General features: G+C 40.4%; 1 protein-coding gene across 8 annotated transcripts in view; it reads left to right on the plus strand.

Moving 5' to 3' along the window:
• ARHGAP32 (Rho GTPase activating protein 32) overlaps positions 1-22618 on the plus strand; it is a 267538-nt gene that overhangs the window by 238906 nt on the left and 6014 nt on the right. For all 8 annotated transcript variants that reach the window (XM_033861803.2, XM_073807992.1, XM_033861805.2 and 5 more), the window contains 9 exons: positions 1826-1970; positions 2421-2503; positions 10015-10122; positions 10747-10892; positions 11509-11704; positions 13277-13422; positions 16988-17059; positions 18898-19773; positions 20459-21432. In XM_033861803.2, the coding sequence (XP_033717694.1) occupies positions 1826-1970; positions 2421-2503; positions 10015-10122; positions 10747-10892; positions 11509-11704; positions 13277-13422; positions 16988-17059; positions 18898-19773; positions 20459-21432 (2746 nt within the window). The remainder of the gene's footprint in view (positions 1-1825; positions 1971-2420; positions 2504-10014; positions 10123-10746; positions 10893-11508; positions 11705-13276; positions 13423-16987; positions 17060-18897; positions 19774-20458; positions 21433-22618) is intronic.

The raw sequence follows: 22618 nt of genomic DNA on the forward strand, positions 1-22618 counted from the left end.
ATTTCAGTTATTGTGGTGTTCATCTCTGTTTGTTTGTTCTTTAGTTCTTCTAGATCTTTGTTAAACATTTCTTGTATTTTCTCAATCCGTGCCTCCATTCTATTTCCAAGATTCTGTATCATCTTTACTATCATTATTCTGAATTCTTTTTCAGGTAGATTGCCTATTTCCTCTTCATTTATTTGGTCTTGTAGGTTTTTACCTTGCTCCTTCATCTGTGATATATTTTTTTGCTTTCTCATTTTTTTAAAAAAATTTTTTCATGAGTGGGCTTGTATTTCTGCCTTACTGGTGTTTGGCCTGAGGCTTCCAACATGGAAGTTTGTAGGCTGTTGGGTACAGCTGCAGTTTGTAGGCTGTTGGGTAGAGCTGGGTCTTGGTGCTGAGGTGAGGAGCTCCATGAATCCTCACTCCGATGAATATTCCCTGGGGTCTGAGGTTCTGTGTTAGTCCAGTGGTTCAGACTCAGAGCTCCCACCACAGGAGCTTTGGCCCAACCCCCGGCTCGTGAACCAAGATCCCACAAGCCACGTGGGGCGGCAAAAAAAAAAAAAAAGAATAACAAAGTAAAAAATAAAATTAGGAAACTAACAGATATGTTAGAAAGGATATAAAAATATAGATGAATCAACATCCAGAAGATACCTCAGTACCACAATAGTGAAAAAAGAGGAGGAGGGAAAAGGAAAAAAAATTGTTTAAATGGGAGAAAAGGCCTTGGCTGTGGAGGACAGGGCCTAAGGAAGGGCAAGGTTTGGGTGGTGGGCGGGGCCTATGTTTAGGACCCAGAGGGCTGGAAAAGGCCCTGGGGGCTGTGGGGGCAGGGCCATTAGTGGGCGAGGCAGTTGCACTCCTCTCCTCTCCTCTCCTGCTCTTCCGGTCTGGGAGGCTCCCTCCCCCCTGCCTCTCCTGATCTCCCCGCCCTCAGGAGCGTCGATCCTGTCTGGCCTCTACTTCTCCTCCCGCCTCAGTCCCCCTGCATCCTACTCGTTCACTTGGGGGTTCCTCCTGTCTCCTTGGGGTCAGAGTCCCCCACCAGCAGCCGGCAGGTGCCTTAGTTGTGGGGAGATGCTAACTCTGCATCTTCCCACACCACCATCTTGACTCCGCCTCCTCAAATTGATTCTTTTACTGAAAAAGGTTTCAATCTTTAGTTTCGGACGCAGCAGATCTCATATTCAGATTGTCCACATACATTAATCCTCTAGGTTCATAAGGGGTCTCATGTCTAGATTAATATTAGTTAACCTCCTCAGAGTGAGCTTCATCTGCCTTAGTGTTCTGAGCACAATTTTTATTTCACTCACTTTAATGCTGCAGATTTTGCTTTCTTTTAAAATTTGGTGTTGGCTGGGAATTGCTTTATATTGTTTCTGGCTTCCTTATCCCTCATCCATAAAGCATTCCTGAACTGTACTTCTTGTACCTGAGGAATTTCTGCACATAGTCATACATGGACCAGCTGCCATTCAACTCTAGTTTTCAGAATTGCCAAAACATTGGGTATTTAAACCATTAGGAATTAGAAGTCCTGTTTTCAGATCTCTGGTAAGAGCTGCTCTTTCACACACATTTCAGAGATTTCTGTCCATTTTAATATTAAAACTGTTCCCTTAATTTCCATTTAGAAAAACACTTGTTTCATGATCAGACATTTGATTACTACTGAAGCCCAAATATAACTTCTATGAAATATAGTCATTTGAAGAAAATATTAACTCACTGAGGTAGAGGTTAATACTTTGGACCTTTCCTTTCTGTTTTAAAGTCATATTTGCTTTTCTTTCAAAAAAATAGTTTTGTTGTCTCTCATCTATCTTTTTAGCCATGAATTTGACTCTGAACATGTTCCCGACCTGACAAAAGAACCCTACGTTCAAGACATCCATTCCGTGGGCTCCCTGTGTAAGCTGTATTTCCGAGAGCTCCCAAACCCTTTGCTCACCTACCAGCTGTATGAGAAGTTTTCTGTGAGTACAAGTCACTTTTAGGTCAAGTTCTGTTTGGAGTTTTCCTGTGGTTTTGTTCAAAATGTGTGAAGATTGGTTTGGTCATATGAGATAGTTGTGTGAGGAAGAGGGGTCCTTTAACGAAAATAAAAACACTGTACTGCTAGCTGGTCCACAATCTTCACTGTTTTCACATTTTCACTCTTTCGGTTTCTGACTTTGAGCCACTAATCTTATAACCCTCGATACTGGTTATCATAAAATTTTAAAAATACTATGTTTTAATAGATTTCAGTGTCTATATAGTGTGGAAACAAAGTTTACTTCCTTGAATACTGCATTGTTTTTCCTCATAGTTCAGCATCAAAGAGTAAAGTCAGTTAATCTCAAAGTGAAACTGAATTGTAAATGAAGAACTTTCATTTTTACCAACAAAGCCTAATAGTTCATTTTGCATTATGGTTGTTCTAGGATGCTGTTTCAGCAGCAACAGATGAAGAAAGGCTGATAAAAATTCATGATGTCATCCAGCAGCTCCCCCCTCCACACTACAGGTAAACCACATGTAAAATACCAGCCAAAAGTAGAAGTCAGTTGTGTAAAAGTGGGTTCTGGGGTTTCTGTTTAAATTTACTTGGAGTTCTAACTATTTAAACTTCTGTTTTTCCATACATTTGTATTTATTTGTCTTTGTATTCTCAGGGTCTGGCACAGTGCTTGGCATCCAGTAGGCACTTAACAAATGTATGAATGAATGAACAAATGGATGGTTGACTGGGCCTGTTTGTTCGTTTGTTTTTTGAGACACTGAGAAATTGCTGAAGGTAGTGGGTGTATGACCACAGGTGTGAATACATTGTGAATTGCTTTGCTTAAATCCAAAATAAATCCAAAATATTGACACAGTGCTGGGGGCCTGTTTACTTGTTTACCCAGAAGATGACCCTTAAGGAATCTTCACTTTTTTAAGTTCCTTTTTTCTTTTTGCTGTTTGATATGGGTGATTTCCATTGCTTTGTCTTCTAGCTCGCTAATCCATCCTTCTGCTTCATCCAGTCTGCTCTTGAATCCCTCTAGTATATTTTTTCGTCAGATTATTTTATTTTTCAGCTCTGTAACTTCTGTTTGGAACTTTCTTGTATTTTTCTCTTTGTTGAAGATCTCTCTGTTCATCCATTGTTTTCTCGAGTTTAATGAGCATCTTTATGACCATTACTTTGAACTCTTTATCTCTGTTTCATTAGCGTCTTTTTCTGAGGTTTTGTCTTACTCTTTCATTTGGAATATAATCCTTTTTCCCTTTGTTTTGCCTGACCCTCTGTGTTTGTTTCTATGTATTAGTTGAAACAGCTGTCTCCTCCAGTTTTGAAGGAGTGGCTGCTGAGAGATTGGTGGGGCGGGGTGGGGGGGGGGGTGTCTGTTGTCTCTGCAGTGCCCTGGGGGTGATAGCCTGACAACATCTGTCTGTCCGATTATTTCAGTGCTCTGGGGCTCAGAAACGCAAGGCATTCAGGGGGTTGCTCACACCTTCCAGATCTGGCAGAGGTGGGGTCAGAGCTCAGGGAAGAGGGAGCTCCATGTTTTTCATATCCCTCCCACTTGTGGGCCACCTGCCATGGGTGGGGGTAACTGGCACAACTGCATCTTTCCCCTCCGCTCCATCCCAGTGGGGCTTTCCCACCCCGCTTTTTTGTCCTTTCTGTAGAAGAGCTGTTCTGCCAGCCTTTAGGCCTTTTGTGGAGAGAGTCATCCTATGGGAATCTAGTTATAGCTTTGGTGTGTCCGTGTGAGGAGGTAAGCTCAGGATCTTCCTGCACCACCATTTTGAACCCTCTCTTTCGTTGCTGCTTTTTAAAACCCAATTTAATTTGTATGTTAGCTTCGACTCTCAGAAATACTTCTGCTATGTCTGAGAAGACAGAATAAAATGGAGGATAAGTGCCGTTTAGTGAGAGAAAGAAAATGGCATAAATTATGGATTGATTATAGTGTACAAAGAAGCAAAAAGATAAAATTTTAAAATTTCAGTTATTGACAAGAAATTAAATTCAGTAGATTTTTTAATTCACAAATTAAGTAATTTAGTGCTGATCTTTTCAAAATGACATTGTTCATATATATATATTTTTAATTGGCACTAAATTTGGCACTAAATCAACATGAAAATTTTCAATCAACATTAAAAATCAACACCTTTTTTAGTCAACTCTGTAGCTGTAAATGCCTGGCGGTCGAGTCAGGAGGTAACTCAGCATTGGCTTGTCCTGTTACTGTGGCCTGTCTTAGGAGGAATGTGAGAACTTTGAGGGGGTCTTAAGGACCCACTGAAGAGTGAAAAAAAACCTCAAAAGAACTTTTGTGAAGCCAGCTTAAGAAATTTAGGTGTTTAGCCCTTTAAAAGAAGGTTGAGAAGACAAATCTGATCAACACACAGTTATTAAAAAATAGTTTTAAGGGGGATCAGGAATTTCTTTAACTTACCGGAAAAAGGAACCTAGCGCAATAGGTTGAGAATATTGGCTTTCGTAGATAGACCGAAGTTTGAATTTCCAGCTTCATCACTTACTAGCTGTGTGGCCTCTCCAAGCATCAATCTCCATATATGTGAAAATACTAACAATGCTAACAATGCCTTCTGAAGAGGATGCCTTTTAATGTAATGAGATCAAATGTGTGAATGAGTCTGGCCTTTAATATTTTTTTTAGTATAAAGCATAGAAAGACAGATGATTAGATTTAAGCCGAGGCTTCTTTATAGTTTTACATGAGGTACTACGTGAATATCTTTTCTCTCTAAATTAAAATGGTCAATATAACTTATGTACATAGTTTTAAAAAGTCAAACGCTTATGCAAAGCGGGCAGCAAAAAACCAGCAGTCCTGGGGCTTTCCTGATGGTGCAGTGGTTAAGAATCCACCTGCCAATGCAGGGGACACGGGTTCGAGCCCTGGTCTGGGAAGATCCCACATGCCACGGAGCAACTAAGCCCGTGCACCACAACTACTGAGCCTGCGCTCTAGAGCCTGCAAGCTACAACTACTGAGCCCTTATGCCACAACTACTGAAGCCTGCACACGTAGAGCCCGTGCTCCACAACAAGAGAAGCCACTGCAATGAGGAGCCCACGCACTGGGACAAAGAGTAGCTCCCGCTCGCCGCAACTAGAGAAAGCCCATGCACAGCAACGAAGACCCAATGCAGCCAAAAATAAATAAATAAATAAATAAATAAATAAGCAGCAGTCTCCTCTCCCTGTTCTAATTTCTCTTACCCAGAAGTTATTATTCTCAACTCTTACTTCTAGAGTTTACTCCTCTGTTTCTAAATAGCATGCTTATGTTTTTATTTCCTGATTTTTCATTTTTAGGTATAATTATTTGCCTTCATTTTGTGGTAAATGAGGGTGTAGCTGTAACTCCCCATCCCCAACAGCACACAAACACACGGCCCCTTCTCTCCTCTTCCTAGTCTGGTTGTATCAGCATTTGGTGTGAAGCCAGAGTTTATTTTCTACGTTGTTGTAACTACTTAACTGTTATTCACAGCTGTGTCTGATAGTATACTAGGATTTTATTTCCCTTTTGGGATAACTGTGTGTTTTCTTGGAGTGATGGCCTGTTTTTGGTTTGCTGAGTATCTGTTTATTGCTAGTCTGTCCCCTGTCTCTCTCACAGAACTGTGGATGTTCTCTTAGTTGTATTTAAACACATCAAGCAACCTTTTAAAAGAAGTTTTTCCCCATGAAAACACCCCTCCTGGTGCCTTCTGTCCCACTGCTCTGTCTGGGTTGATTGCTCCCTGGATCTCCACGCAGCTCCAGCCTTTCACCTTCCTCCTGGAAATTCCCTCCATCACTTTCTTCACGAGTTAGATCCCTTCTCTTCTGGATCTCTGGCTGTCACCTTCCATGTTTTACTCCCTGCTTTCCTAGTGTACATCTTCAGTAGCTCTGTGAGAAAAGGTGTATGGGAGGTAAATGTTTTGAGACTTTGATATGAAGATGCTCTTATTCTCCTCAATATTTGACTGATAGTTGGCTATAGAATTTTAGTCTGTAAATAGTATTTTCCCATAATTTTGATGGTATTACACTATCGGCATCTAAGCAAAAATGCTGCAGCAAAGTCTGATACGAGAGTGCTACTTTTTTATATGATCTGTTTTGTATTGTGTATATCCTTTCTGGATATCTTTAAATTTAGAACATACCTAGTGGTCCATTTCCTTAGTGACTCATCTTGAAGTGGGTTCTTTTTCATTCTTTGCTCTGGGCACTCACTGGGCTTTTTTGGAAACTTCTGAGACATTTTCTTATATTATTTCCTTGATGGTTCTCATTGCAATGTAAACCTCATCCCTTTTCTTTATTCTCTTTCTGGAATTGTTTTAACTCTTGAACTAGCTCTTTTAGTTTCTCACCTTGTCTTTGTCAGTTTCCACATATGGGTTTCCTCCAGTCCATCTCATGATTAAAAAAAAAAATTACTTCTGAGAACTAACTGCCCGCCTTCCCTTCCTCCCTCTCTTTCTTGTTTCTCTGAATGTTTCTCCTTTATAGCATCCTCTTCTATTCTTATTTCATGGATATATCTCTTCCCTCTGTGAGAATATTATTGATAATTACAGGTTTTGTTTTGTTTTAAATTGTTCTCTGCTCATCACGGTACTTGTTTCTTCCTCATTCGGCGGCTCATCTTTATCAAGACTTTGCAGAGCATTCCACTGAGGTTTCATAGAAATCTTTCTAAAATTTTGTTTTATAAATGTTGATGGCATTTAACTTAACTATGAATTAAAATAACCTTGCATAAACAGTCATAGAAATACTTAACATTGGCTTTAGGTAAGCTTATAATTCAAATGATATTAGTCAAATTATTCAGTATGTTAGCCAAAGAAACTTATTGTGCCTTGGACGTTAATCATCAGTACGTTTTACAGAGGGAATTGAGAGTGTTATTGGTTAATCTTGTGGGTGAATTAAGAGAACATCAGTAAGAAGAGTAGGAAGAAACCCTATCATATATCGTACAGAGAGAGAGTATATATGTGTGTATATATAGAGAGAAAGAGTATGTATGTATATATCATATGTATACATACATGTGTATATTATATACATATATATGTATATATTTCTCATTTAGTGAAGTACAGTTTGTTTTATTTATATTCCTTATATATTTATCCCCTGCAGTGTAGTACATTTATATCACCTATTATATATAATTTCTATATATTATAGAAATTATAGTGTAGGGCTTCTGGAGCCAATGGTCTGTGTTAGCTGTCTGACCTTGTGACCTTGGGCAAGTTCCTTTGCCTCTCTGGGCTCAGTTTCCTTGTTTGTAAGAGAGAGATAATAGTACTTTTCTCATAGGATTGTTACGAATATTAAAAGGAAAGCACTCAGAACAAGGCCTGTTAAATAATTACTATTTATATGAGTTAATAACCATTATTATTATCATTGTTATTGTCTGCTGTGTATCTTTATGTTTTTACTTTGTTGTGTATTTTATCTCTACAAACACGTACACAGAAACATAAATGTGTGTGTGCATATATATATATAAAAATATACTCACATACATACATATATATTCCCTACTATATTGATACATATAACTTTTTTACTATATTATGCTTATCTACTCTACTATTATTTATATTTCTTCTACCAAAGTATATATTCTCCTTTATTATATAGATATTTCTTAATAATATGTAGGTATTTCCCCAGGAAATTACATGTATAGCTCCCTTGCTGTCTATTTAATCTTCCCTCTTGAACATTATGTACCTTTCCTGCTATATATTATATATTGTACAAATATCCTTCTATATGTTTTTTATATTTACTGTATTGCCTATTCTAGATATAACCCCTCTAAAGTTTAAGCTCCCTGAGGTCACGAATCCTGTCTTACCACTGTATTCTCAGAATAGAAACCTAGCACATAGTAAATGTGCAGTTATATATTGCATATGCATTTTACCTATTTTGTACACTATATATTTTATAGATTGCTGATATATGTCTATGTATATGGAATACGTATATCCTAATATTATCCTCTTCTCTCCTGATGTGCATTTACCTACCATAATGCCCACCTGTTTCATACATATTACTCACTGTATACATATTTCCTCCTTGGCATCTATCTCCTATGTAATGTGTTTTTATATTCTAGTTTCTTCTATGTAAGTTGTGTATCATGTACTTCATATATCTCTTTTGATTCAGACTTTCTAAGATTTTAACATTCACATTTTCTAATTCCTTAATTGTTCTTGAAAAACATGATTCTTAATAGTGTTCTTTCATGTGAATGAGCCATATGTTATATAAACCTTTCCCCTAATTTGCCTATTTAATCTGTTTGTATGGTGGGAGTTTTTCTCCAATTTTGAACACTGCTATGAGGACCATCCATTTACCTGAATCTTTTGGGGGATCAAGGTTATTTTTTTGGATAAAAATCTAGGAATTCTTGGAAATCAAAAGATCTTAAAAGTTTCTTCCCAACATAAAGCAGTTTTCAACTTGTATTCCATAAAGGTATATGCAGTTTTATACTCTGCTAAATATGAAATGCTCATTTCATGGCACTCTGACTAAAATTCCCCCTTAGGTTTTAAAACATCTTTACAATTAGATGTGAAGATTTACAGTTAGATGTAAATCTTTACAATTAGGTGTGTGAATAAAATGGTGTCTTTTGTTTTAATTTGCATTTCTTTTAAAATACATTTCTGAAGTGCTTTAATCTTTACCTTCCTCCTTCTACTCCACCGACTCCAAATAATAAAATTTTACATTGTGTTCTAAATACGTTTCTCAAGCTTCCTGTCTCTACATTGTCTCCAGGCCAGCCTCACTTCTGTGTGTCTTTCCTTATTTAACTTGTACAGAAGAAGGACCAAAAATTACCCCCTTTTTTTGCCAGCTAGAGTAGATACTCAATGCTATTGACGAGCACAGACTTTGGAGCCAAGCTGACCTGGGTTTGATTCCAGCGCCGCTTGTCTCTGTAACCTGGGCCAACATTGGCTCTGTCACCCATAAAATGGGGGATGGTAACACTGTGCTGTGGGGTCTGTTGTGAGAATCTGGTGAGAGTCCCTGTAGAGGCTTCTTGAACAGTGCCTTGAGCTGTTATCTTCCTTTTCTCAAATTCATGTCAGGCTCATCTGAATCTTGAAGCCTTATATGTTGACCACAATTTAATTTCTGTTTCAAATAATAATCTTAAACTTCTGTCTTCTGTTCGTTGTCTTTAATAGTTTTGTAAGCTGATAGGTAATACCTCTGTGTTTATCTGACTTGACTTACATTTAAGCTGATCATGCTTTATTTCCCAAAATACTCTGCCCTACTGTTTAATCCCTCTCTCTATAAAAAATTATTTAAATAAATCACACTTAGAATGTATAAGATAAACCAGGATATTAGGATTTGAAGTAGGCTTTCTATCCCAAGAGCATGTTATTTGTTCAAATATTTTCCCTCTTGGGTACCTACTGGAATTTTTCTTTTAACTCTTTTTAGACTTCTGAAATGTTTTCTTTTACAGAAGAAAAGTTTGAATTCTTTCCTGTTAGCATGTCTGCTGCAAGTAGAATAGCATAACTTCTTGATAGTATTTGTCTAGAAACTAAATTTTGTGGAGGATTCACTTCACTGGTGTCCCTGAAACTAAATTTCTAACAGGCAGGAGCAAATATTCCTAAAGATTTCTTTAAAACTGAGGCTGTTTCATTTTCTGAGCCAGTTCTCTCAGAAACTTTCATTTCTTACTGCATCTGCCTTAGACTTTTTTCCTTAGTATTCTGTAGATGTAATTATCATATATAAAATGTAGAGTCCGTAATATTCTGACAGTTCTGTAGTAGTAATAATATTCGAACGTAATAGGCAGCAAAAAAATTTGCTGGGGTTTTTATGGTTTCTTTTTCCATTTTGCCACTGAAAACTTACAAGTTAATTAGTGGAGCTTTTATGCTGTATACTGATACCTGGTGTTTCTTTTTGTTAATATGTTGTATTTCATTTTCCAGAACGCTGGAGTTCCTAATGAGACACTTGTCTCTTCTAGCTGACTATTGTTCCATCACAAATATGCATGCAAAAAACCTAGCAATTGTTTGGGCTCCAAACCTGCTAAGGTAAGTTGCATTTGACTTATGACCTGAAGTAGAAGCAGAGTGACTTTAAATAAAAGTAATTCATCAGTGTTCCTTAAGGATAATTTTTTTTAATTAATTAATTTATTTATTTTATTTATTTTTGGCTGCGTTGGGTCTTTGTTGCTGCGCGCGAGCTTTCTCTAGTTGAGGCCAGCGGGGGGCTACTCTTGGTTGCGGTGCGCAGGCTTCTCATTGCGGTGGCTTCTCTTGTTGTGGAGCACAGGCTCTAGGCGTGTGGGCTCAGTAGTTGTGGCTCAAAGGCTCTAGAGTGCAGGCTCAGTAGTTGTGGCACGTGGGCTTTGTTGCTCCACGGCATGTGGAATCTTCCTGGACCAGGGCTTGAACCCATGTACCCTACATTGCCAGGCGGATTCTTAACCACTGTGCCACCAAGGAAGTCCAAGGATAATTTTTAAAAGTAAAACTAATATGTTGTTTTTATGAGCATCTTCCTAAAACAGGCAGTCAGGGTTTAGCCAAGGCACTGTAAAAGTATGCTTTCTTCCTCTGGTTTGTCCGTGATTTACACATAAAGCAAAAAATAATGCTCTTTAAGACTGCTGTTTTGGGGACCCTGTGATGGTAATGCTGTTTACCCCACAGATCAAAACAGATAGAATCGGCCTGCTTCAGTGGGACAGCAGCTTTCATGGAAGTGAGAATTCAGTCTGTGGTTGTTGAGTTCATCCTCAATCACGTTGACGTCCTTTTCAGTGGGAAGATCAGCGCGGTCATTCAGGAAGGGGCAGGTATGGCTCTAACAGATGTTGTTCACTACCAGGAACATGTGTTAAAACCTCTACCAGATTGGGAAACTGCATTTCTTATCTCAATTTAATAAATCTGTCTTAGTAGAAAGCAGCTAATTTATATCTGTTCCCCAAAATGCACAATATAACAGTTATTTTGTATGTTTTTAGTGATTACTAAGTATTAGACCTATCATGATCTAAGTTCAGGGCCCATAAAAAATGTATCATGTCACCTATTATTGATGTATATAAAGGTGTAATGTAGAGCAGCAGAAGTAAAATTCCTTCCAAAACTAAAAATACATGAGTGATACCAGGCCTTGCCTAGAATCTTTTAAGAAAAGAAAATAGTTAAATTACTTAAGGAATTTTATATTTATATCTATCACTGTTAATAACCTGGTATGTAGTCTTCTATTCCTCACTTAGTATAAGGCTCTATTACTTTTACCATTTAAAAAACTTAATGAAGAAAATATAAAACAACACAGAAAGGGAGATAGATGGATGGACAGATAAGCAGATTGTTATATACACCCACAGATATTTACATCTTTTCCCCCCCCATGTCATGAAGTTTGACTCTCTTCATTGCTTTTTTTTCTTTCCAAAGCTTCTCTATCAAGACCCAAGTCCCTGCTGGTTTCATCTCCATCCACCAAACTGCTGACACTGGAGGAGGCCCAGGCACGAACACAGGCTCAGGTCAATTCTCCAATTGTGACTGAAAACAAATATATCGAAGTAGGAGAAGGACCTGCTGCACTTCAGGGAAAATTTCACACCATAATTGAGTTCCCACCTGAAAGGTAAAATTCATTTAGTCCTCCTCAAAAATGTGCATTTCATGGCTATTTGTAATTTTCTTTTCTTTTACTTTTGCATTTTAGTATTACTATATTGATTCTGTGCCAGTCCCAGAAAAACCTGTTCCTTCGACTCCGGATGTTACCTCATAGGGACTGATGTGAATGATTCTCGAAAAGCATTACAACATCATGTCATTGTTGGAAAGGAGAGGAAAGTCTGCTGTACAGGGAATATTGTTAGGAAAATGATACATTTCCTCTATGGAGGGTGTCATTTTCTCTCTGAAATATGTTGTTGAGAAATTTGTTTAGAAATAAACATTGCGACAGCTTATTCAAAAAACAGTGAATGGATGATGGCGTGACATGGGTTCCCACTGAGTTCACAGTAGACCAGTGCTTCTCACAGTGCATCTCCCGACTGGCGGATCATTCTTGGCCAGCCCCAGCCCCAGACCCACTGCACCAGAACTCTGGGCTGGGGTCCCGCAGTCAGTCTTTTATCAGACCTTCCAGGTGGTTCTGATGTGTGACAAAGTTTGAGAACCGCTGCTGTTCACTCTCTCAGTGTCCTTTCCAGCTCCTATTCTCTGTTTCTCTAAAGAAATGGTAATAACACGGTTTTTATATCTTCTTTACTAAGTTACTGTGGGAAGACTAATGTATGTGAGTTAATTTTGACCTCGGGTTACTGCTTTGGCTATTACATAGGAATGTGAGAACTTCAACTCCGTGGATTTGGATAGTACTAATGAAAGTTGAGAACTTATTTCCGCATGTCAGTATACTTCTCTAAATTCCTTTCATTTCCCTTGGTTAAAATGTCCTGACAATAGTAAGTTAGAACATCTTTGTCATTCTAAGTTTATCTTCAGTTTCTTGAATTTACATGATACCTCTGTAATTTTCTCAAAAACCTCTTTATAGAATAGTAATCAAGAGTGTCAATGTTGGGATACAGATAGACCTGGGTTCCAACTCTGACTGCATTATTTACTAGTTTTACAACATTAAGGAAGTCACTTCAACTTCTTAGTGTCATAATTTCCTCAGTTGTAAAATGAGAATAATAATACCTACCTCATATGGTTTTATATAACTTAAATGAGGTACTACATATACAGTTAGCATAGTGCCTGGCATTCAATATATATTAGTTATTTTTCTTAATACTTTTCTTCTTTTTTGGCTTAATTCTCTTTCCTCACAGCTAAAATCATTTTCTTCAACTCCATTTTATTTTTGGAGTTTTAATATTTTCTATTCCCAAATATGTCGTATTCTCACTTATTTCATGGATTGTGAGGTTAGATCCAAATATGAAAATCTGTATAAAAGTTATCTTTGTGAAACTAGTTACTACTATTAAAATTCATAGATTTAATTTTCATTTCCTGCTTTATTTAGCTGCACAGCTCAGCCGCACTGAGTGGAGTGAGCTCTGTGGAAGGTGGAGGTTTACTGTGTCAGCTGGGCCTCTCCAGGCTGCTTGGTTCTTTCCATCATTTATTCATTGTCCATAAGTAAAGGTAGCCCCTTGGGTATCTTTATACAGATTATTTTCTCTCATAGGAGGAGGCCTCAAAATAAAATGAAAAAGTCTCCTGTGGGCAGCTGGCGTTCCTTTTTCAACCTGGGGAAATCATCATCTGTTTCTAAACGAAAGTTGCAGCGTAATGAGAGTGAGCCTTCAGAGATGAAAGCCATGGCTCTGAAAGGTCAGTGCGTCACACCTTCCCTTCTCTCTGCGCTGTGGGAGCAGTTTGCCTGCAGGGCCACGCTTCCCAGCCTGTCATGCGGCTCTTCTCTAACTCAGACACAAACTCACCACATTGTTATAACAGGCTTCAACAGGATACGTCCTAGTTGTGTTGTTACACGTGAATTGTCTTCTTTTACCAGTGTTTTATCCCCAAATACATATTATATGTAAGTGTGCAGAAGTTCCCAATTCCTTTGGAAACTATACAGATAATATGTAGTGTAAATGTGTTTAAAAATTCACAATATATTTGTAATGTAGTTTGTATATTGTTGGTAATAAAAAATAACTGCTGTGGTATTTAAACTTACTAGTCTACATATCTGTAGATTTTAAAAATGACAAAATCGTATTTCAACATGCCTCTAAGAGTTTATAAGTCTTATAACCAAAGAAGGTATCTTTTTACCAGATGATTCATTGATGAGAGTATCTTATTGGATAGATAAATCTATTACTGTGTTGTTGAAAGTACTGCCCTTTTAAAAATCATTTAAATCTACTGATATTAACAGGTTCTGAATCTAGGAAGGAAAGTAGTTTTTACTTCTTGGGTAATGTTAGAAATACAACATTCAGTTCATTTAATTCATCATTCATTCAGTTTGCAATCATGTACTAAGCATGTGCTAGATATTTTGATAGCAGCTTCTGCAGATAGAAGGAAAATTAAGACACCACCCCTGCCTTCCATGTCTTATGTGGGACATCATATGCGTAAGAAAATAAATGTCATGCAGAATCATAGCTATTGAAATAGAGGCTTATGTGAGGTATTTATGGCAAGAATTGTCAGTTCATGGGGGGAGAGGAAAGAGAACCTTGACTTGGGTTCTGAAGGATAAGTAGGGATTCACCTGATCAACAAGGGACTGAGAAAGGTATTTCAGGAAGTGGGAGCAGAGTGTGTGCTGGTGTGTGGAACAGGGAGCCATGACGAACGTGGCTGGTGGGATGGTACACAAAGAGGTTCCAGTTCTTAGGGGCCCGGGAAGCTTGCTGGAGTTTTGGTTTTGTCCTGCATTCCTTGTGGCCGGCTGGGGGTGGGGGGGGTGGCGGTTGTCATTGAATGGCTTTGTTATGGAGTCCAAGCTCCCTCTGCTTGCTGCATGACAGCGGGCCAGTAAATCAGAGACGAGGTATTGAGGCAAGGAATACAGCCGCAGACCGAGAAGATGGCAGACTAAAGTCTCAAAATAACCATCTCATCGGGGGTTTGGATGCCAGCTTCTTTTATGTATAGCACAGAGAGGGGGAGGAGATGAGGAAGTAAAGTAAAAAGGCCGTAAGTTTTGCATATATCACCTGGAATGGCCAGCCTCGGGGAGGGGACGTGTTAATTTCTTCTTTCTTGCAGCCATCCCCAGGTGGACAGGGTCCGGATGTTTCCCTGAACAAAGGCACTTTGGTTTAACCTTCAGGCAGAGGAGCAGGGTTCCCCGAGGCAGGCCATTACGTATAGACAGTACCCTTTTAGTGAACCAAAGCAGTGGAGAGCAAAGGTTAAAGTGAAAGAAACAGATCCAACATGTAGTCCTGGTTTGTCTCTTCCCTCTTACACCTTCAGTATATAACATGATCGGGTTTGGGTTTAAGAAAGATGACTTTGGCAACAGCATAGGGAATATATGGGAAGAGGACAAGACCTGGAGGCTGGACAGTAAATCAGGAGACACTTACAATTGTGCAGGCAAGAAACGATGAGTGTCTGGAATAAGCAGTGGCCATGGGAGTGGGAAATAGATCGGAGAAGTGTTCAGGAAGCTGAATCTACAGGGTGGGTGACCAAATGGTGGTGGAAAACGAGAAAGATAATTTTCAGGTTTTGACTAAATGGTAAGGGAGTTGGTGCCATTATGCCTGTAGGGAACAGTATGTTGGGGAAGAAAAATAATGTGTTAATTTTGGACATAGTGAGTTGGACCTGCCCAAGAGGTGATTAATAGTATGGATCTGGCATTCAATAAAGGGGTTTAATCTAACTAGAAATGCAGATTTGAAAGTCATGAGCAAACCAAGGGTGAAAACCCTAGGGATGTATTCTATGGCCGAAGGAGAGCCCGTTGAGTGAGGGAAGCGAGTTGGGGCCTGAGTCTTGGAGAAAAGCAGCGTTTAGAGGGTGGAGAAGGCAGAGCTGTCATGAAAGGAGAGTGAGAACAAACGGTGCCTAGGCAGGGAACAGGAGCTGGGCGCCAGCAGTGGAAGTCAGGGAGGAAGGGCTTACAAGGAAGTGTCAGCAGCCTTGAGCACTGCCAAGAGGCTGAAAGAGGCTGAGGATGTTTAACAAATAAGATTCAACATGTGTAATTAGTTAAGTGACCTGTGTTAGTTTCCTAGGGCTGCCCTAACAAATTGCCACATATGGAGTGGATAAAAACAACAGGAATTTGTTTCCTCACAGTTCTGGAGGCTAAAAACTGAAACCAAGGTGTCAGCAGGGCCATGTTCCCTCTGAAGGATCCAAAGAATCCTTCCTGGCCTCTTCCAGCTTCTGGGGACACCTGGTATTCCTTGGCTTGCGGTGGTTCCACTCCAGTCCTGCCTCCATCTTCACGTGGCTTTTGCTCTGTCTCTCTGCATCTTTTCTTCTTAAAAGGATACCAGTCATTGGATTTAGGGCTCACCCTAAATCCAGCTTTGTTGCTGAAATATCGGCTTCCCTGTGCACCGATGCCGAACAGAAATATGGAGACAGAGATTTTGGAGGAAGAGAGATGGCTTTATTTTTCTGCCGGGCAGAAGGGAAGACACAGCAGGCTAGTGCCTCAAGAGCTGTGCCCCCCTGTCCTGGGAAATTACAGGGGTTCTTATAGGTGGAACTCCCAAGGATACGTGATAGGATCAAAGTGGTGAAGGTCTTGCATTCTTCTTCTTCTTCCAGTATTTTAAACCAGTCACTGCTGGCGTCAGGCAGCCTGTTAATTGGGTCCGTTCGTCTCTGGGTTATCAGCCTGCGACCTTCTTTCTGAAATGTAAACAGCTACAAGGGGTGATTTGCTACAAGAGAATGCAGCAGAGAGTAAATGCCAGGTGCAGGGTACAATTCATATGGAACCAGAGAGTAAATTAGCTTTGTGAAGGACAAGTCTAGCTACAAGTATTTGTTAGTAGTAACAGCTAAAGAATAACCAGGATTGCTTAACTCTTTCAGGGCTGTTTATGCTGTTTCCCCAGCCTGTTCATTGTTGCTTATTTTTCTTGTTTATCAGAAAAGTCTCATTTCTATTTTCACTGCAACAGTATGAGATCATCTCAAGACATACTGATCTTTAGGAAATATAAAAGCAAGTTTTAAAACTCATCTCTATTCTCAAGTCCATAATCCTTTAGAAAAGATTTTTCACATAGGAAACCACTTGAGAACAGTACAACACATTATAAAATACAATGCAAAATTGAATATGGTTGCAAAAATATAATTACTCTTGGAAGTTAAATATATGCACAGAAAAGCACTGTTCCCTTTCAGTACATATGTAACGGTGAATAAAGTCTGACACTGTTTGGTTTCGACTTTTCAGGTGGCAGGGCAGAAGGGACCTTGCGCTCAGCTAAGAGTGAGGAGTCTCTCTCTTCTCTCCACGCAGCCGATGGTAAGACTAAAGCATCAGTTGTTTTATTCTAGAATATATTTCATAAAAGGACACACAATTAAGTATATTTTATAAATACATGCTTAATAAATAGGCTATAGACCATGATTTCCTAAAAATACTAGTATCTATTGATATTTAGCGTTGTCCATTGATGTTTTAATATGGTAATAGTCTTTAATTTCTTCACTTTTGACATGATTGCTATTCAATTTACATAAAAATAGGTGAGTGTTTTAAGTTAACCATTTATATTTATTAAGGCCCAGTGGAAAATGGTGTTAATAGTATTTCTTTAAATTTCACAATGAGAGCACAATGTTTGTTACAAAGTGTAAAATTAAGCAGTTTTGATGTTTAGACCAGTAGTCTTTTGTCTCGCAAATTTAACCTGAGGTTAAATCTCATACCTCACTTTGGTTAGAGGCAGCCGTCATTATCTGAGGATGATTGGTACCAGGAGAAGGCAACTTAAAGTGAACCTGCCTAAAATGGGGACCAAAATTTTATGGTAAATAGTACAAAAAGATTTGATTGCAACTTGAAGAACAAAACTTAAAACTTTTGAAAATAACTTTTTAGCTTCCGTTTAGGATAAGTCGGGTTATAGTTGCAACTCTGTACTAATTTTTAGAATGAACAAAGATTACTTCCATGTTGACTTGGAGGGAGGTAGAACTTTTTTGACAAAACCATGTAGTTTAGCAAATAGGACATCCTCCACGTCGTGTTTGGCTTGTGCAGCAGTATGATAAAAAAAGGCACTTGTTGCAAAAGTAATCAAGAGCTGCATTGATTTCCCACGGACTTTTCTTAATCCATTGGTATTGAAATTGTGCTCTTTTGACGTTTCCTGGGGTGTCTTCCTTCTGGTCAACTTTCTCATCCTCATTTATAACTTCTAACTGCCAGGTCCTCACTGACCAATGGCTCTGCTTGCGATTCAACAAATCCTCGCATTTCACTTCAGTTGGGTGTCTGACATCTTACTGGTTTTCCAAGATTTTCCATTTCACTGAAGTCAAGAGAATGGTTCACAAAAACAATGCAGTGGGCTGGGTAGGTGCTTGTATTAAGCAGCAAATAATATTTGAGTAGGGATTAATTTTATAAGTGGTCAACACATTAGTGGATGTGTTTGTGTTAAGACAGTGCCTCTTTATAGTACATTTTCACTATGGCAATTCTGATCATTGGAATAGAATAACGAGATAGAGGACTTCTTTTACCAGCTAGACGTTTAGAAGTATCATAAAATCAGGTAATACTCTACTACTCTTAAGGCCTCTCCTTGAGAAACTTAAAGCCTGTTCTTGTTAAAGAAAAAAAAAATTATTTTTAAGTATTTGAAAGGAATCCTTTACTAAATATATGTAAACACTTTTTTTTTTGAGTAGTTCAATTTTGTAGTAATTTGGGTATGAGGATTTTTCCTCAGAAAAACAAACAGAAAACCCTTTTTGCTGTTGTGTATCCAAAGTACCATTTAAAGTGGTTAGTTCTACCTCACAAATCATGTGTGAGGTCAGTGATAAAATCAGACACAAAGAAATGAAAAACTTGGGCAAAGTCACAAGAGTCAGTGTTGGGCTAGTAATAGAATCTAAGAGTTTTGAGTCCTTTTTCCTATTGAAACCATCAAATGCATTCTTCCTCTGATTGTATCAAATGTGTTTGTTACTTAGCATTTGCTTTGGGAGTTCCATCTGTGTGCCCCAAGAGACAATTATGTTTTCTTACTCTATATGGTATGTTTCTGCTGTACTGAGTAGATGATTTCTCACGGCACCGTGTATCCTATGACATTCATACTCTGATATTGTGTCCATTTTTACCAGGTGATTCCAAGCTGTTCCGACCCAGAAGACCCAGATCTAGCAGTGATGCCCTGAGTGCCTCTTTTAATGGAGAGATGCTGGGGAACCGCTGTAATTCCTACGATAATCTGCCTCACAACAATGGGAGTGAGGAGGAAGTAGGGCTGCTGCACATTCCGGCTCTCGTGTCTCCTCAGTCAGCTGAGGATGTTGATCTGAGCCCACCAGACATCGGGGTAGCCAGCCTGGATTTTGATCCGATGTCATTTCAGTGCAGTCCTCCTAAGGCCGAATCAGAATGTCTGGAGAGCGGGGCTTCCTTTTTAGACTCATTGGGATACTCCAAGGATAAACAGGGTACCAACAGAAAGGACACAGAAGCAGGTGGTAGCCAGTCTCAGACTCCAGGAAGCACTGCAAGTTCTGAACCTGTCTCACCTCTTCAGGAGAAACTGAGTCCATTCTTTACCCTGGACTTGAGCCCAACTGAAGAGAAATCATCTAAGCCAGCCTCGTTCACTGAAAAGGTCGTCTATGCTTTCTCTCCAAAGATTGGACGGAAATTAAGCAAATCCCCCTCTCTGAACATATCTGAGCCAATTTCAGTGACCCTTCCCGCTCGGGTGTCGGAAGTCATCGGTACCGTCGCAAACACAGCAGCCCAGAACGCACCTTCTCCAGCTTGGAACAAAAGTGGCGAAGAAAGTGATGTCATAAATAGATCCCCCACCCAGGTAGTAAAGATAAAAGCAAACGAGAGAGAGGCCCAGGAAGGGTGTGAGTCTGAAGTCCAGCCCCTGGACCAGGTGGCTGCTGCAGACGCAGACCCACCAGGGAAGGAGGAGCCTGCCTCAAGCAGTCAGAGTAAGGCTGTACCTTCTGGACAGACTCAGACAGGTACCATTTGTTTTCCTCCATTCTTTCTTTAAGCTAAGAGGGATCTTCAACCCCGTGTGCCAACTGTGCCTTTTAAGAGAAGTTTACTCCACAGCTAGCCTTTAATCAAACAGAATGTTTTTCTAGGTGGTGCTGATGGCTCAAAGCCCTAAATTAAAATCAATCAAACAGAAAATCCCCCAAAGGGCCAGTGGTCCTGCTTCAAACCTTCATAAAGTCCCCTTATCTCCTTGGACAGTCAGAATTCCTGGATAATTTTTGCACAACTTCGTAGCTCTTGATTCTGTTTTCTCTTCTGATAAAATACCTAAATTATAGCCTTACAAGTTAACCAGCCAGCCTACACCGTCCAATCTAAAAACTATTCTTAACGACAATCTGCAAGCCCTTGAAGCTTGTTTTTTAAGCAATCTTTTCTGAGCCAGTGAGGGACCTGCTTCACCCCCGTCTCTGTGGCAATCCAAGAGGAGAGTGCAATCTTAAACACTCTTTTGTTTTAGTTTTCCTTCTGAACCAGATGTGTTTTCTACAGCATTTGCATGTGGGATAGAAGATCGTGGATTGCCATTTTGAAATATGGAAGGCACCCATTTTTTTAGTGATGAAATGGGGAGTGTTTGGCTTTCCGTATAGGATAACACAAGCTACCTTTTCACTTTCATTTTTTTTCCCAATTTCCCACCAGGAGCAGATACCCATGACCCCCCTCAGGATTCCGTTCCTGTAAGTTCAGTCTCTCTTATCCCACCACCACCGCCTCCGAAAAATGCTGCCCGCCTGTTGGCGCTGGCCTTAGCTGAGTCTGCACAGCAAGCCTCGACCCAGTCATTGAAGAGACCGGGCGCTTCCCAGGCTGCTTGTACACATTATGGAGACACAGCAGTGGCTGCGACTGAAGAGAAACTGCCTACTGCCTACTCTAGTGCTACCTTAGATAAAGCCTATTTCCAAACCGATAGGCCAGCTGAGCAGTTCCACCTCCAGACCAAGGCCTCCGGAAACTGTGACCAGCCAGCACCGGATACGGCAGCTACTGAGGTTTATACCCATTCCAGCGCCGCTGAATCTGGGGAGCAACGACACCCAGCAGACATACCAGGCAGTCAGCCGCCTCGAATCTATTTATCTGGGGACCCAGAAAAGGCCAGAGTCACTTCAGTTCCCTTAATAGATTCTGAGTCTGATGATCACATACGTTTCCCTGAAGACCAGTCTGTGAAGACCAGTATGCCGACTGTCTCCTTTGTGGGCCAGGATCAGCTTCGTTTCTACAGTGGAGACCAGCCTCCTTCTTATCTTGGTGCAAGTGTGGATAAGCCCCTTCACCCTTCAGAACTTGCAGACAGAGCTCCCGCACCTTCTAATTTGCCTAGGGACAAAATCTACCCTCCTTCTGGGTCCCCTGAAGAGAATACCAGCACAGTCCCCGTGGCTTACATGACCACTGCTCCAGCAGCAGCTGACTTGAGCGCCAGGGAAGCCAACTGGGATGTGGTCGAACAGCCCAGCGCAGCAGGGTTCACCGCTGCCACCCTCCAGCGCGGTCACAGAACTAATCGTCCCCTCCCCCCGCCTCCTTCCCAGAGACCCTCAGAGCAGCTCCCAGTCCTGGGGCAGGTACAAGCCGCAGCCAGTATAGGACTAAACAACGCCCACAAGGTAAGAAGGGGGGAAGTCAGTGAGATGAAATGTGTATTTTTCCGAAGGTATGTCACTCTCCAGCAGGGTGTGTTGTTACCTTGAGTGAGATCTGACATCTGCCTTTAAGTCCTGTGGCAGGTTTCCGTGAAACATTTCCCAGTTGAGGTTGGGATCTGCCTTTATTGTGATGCTGGTTTTCCTCTGAAAAAGGAGTGGTTACTCGATGGCTCTAGTTTAACGATACCTGCTCCCTTTAGTTCCTAAGCATGTAGGTAGTTTCTTCATAGAGATACAAAGAGATTGTGAACAAACGAGTCAAGCTGGGCCTTAGGTGTCAGGGTTGCAGCGTTTTCCCAGCTCCATCACTGATTCGTTGTGGCTCTGGGCAAGTCGTCCAACCACCTCTGCCAGTTACTCACATCTGCACTACCAAAGTGCTGTATTCTCAGGACATTTGAAAGACTTTCTGCCTTACAGACTTTTTAGCAATATCAGAGATGACAGTGTCTTAGGACTTGTTATTTTCTCAACATTAACCAGCAGATTGTTCTACAGTTAAGCACCTGTTTTGATGAGAGAATGTTACACGCAGAATGATAAGGGTTTTTGTGGTCACCTTGAACAAAAAGGACTTCATATCTAGTCTTCTGTGCGGGATGCTCTTTCTAGTGGCTGCTTCTCAAGGGGAGCATGTTTGCAGCCCTGCAGTGAGGACCACGTTTGGCTTCTGCTGCCACAGACCGGCTGGAGCACAAGGAGGGAGGGAGAGACAGGGACTGTTGGATGCCACCTAGACGAGTCCCTTTCTGTCCTTCCCTGGACTGGGGGCTAAAAACTGTCCACTGGGCAGCCGTGAGTCACTTTAAAAACCTCTCCAGATAGAACCAATGCTTCTTGTTTAACAGAATGTTCTTGGTGTTGAGACTGAGCTACATAGATAGACAGGGTGTATGTTTTTAAGCCTGGTGGTTATTTGGCTAAACTTCTGTTTGGTCCGCACAGTAAGATAGTGTCATGGGCCACCTCATCTCACGTTGAAAACCTATCGTAAATGAGAACAGCTCTCCAAAGATGGGATGGCTGCTACACCAGATGGCCACACAGGCCTTCTTTTCGTGGCAGTGGGGACAGGTCGGTCTCTGTCCTGTCCAGTGTATCCGCACAGCTTGGGAAATTTCAAGCTGCTGCCCAAATGGCCTCAGCT

This window comes from Tursiops truncatus, chromosome 8 (assembly GCF_011762595.2).
Source record: "Tursiops truncatus isolate mTurTru1 chromosome 8, mTurTru1.mat.Y, whole genome shotgun sequence".
NCBI lineage: Eukaryota > Metazoa > Chordata > Mammalia > Artiodactyla > Delphinidae > Tursiops > Tursiops truncatus.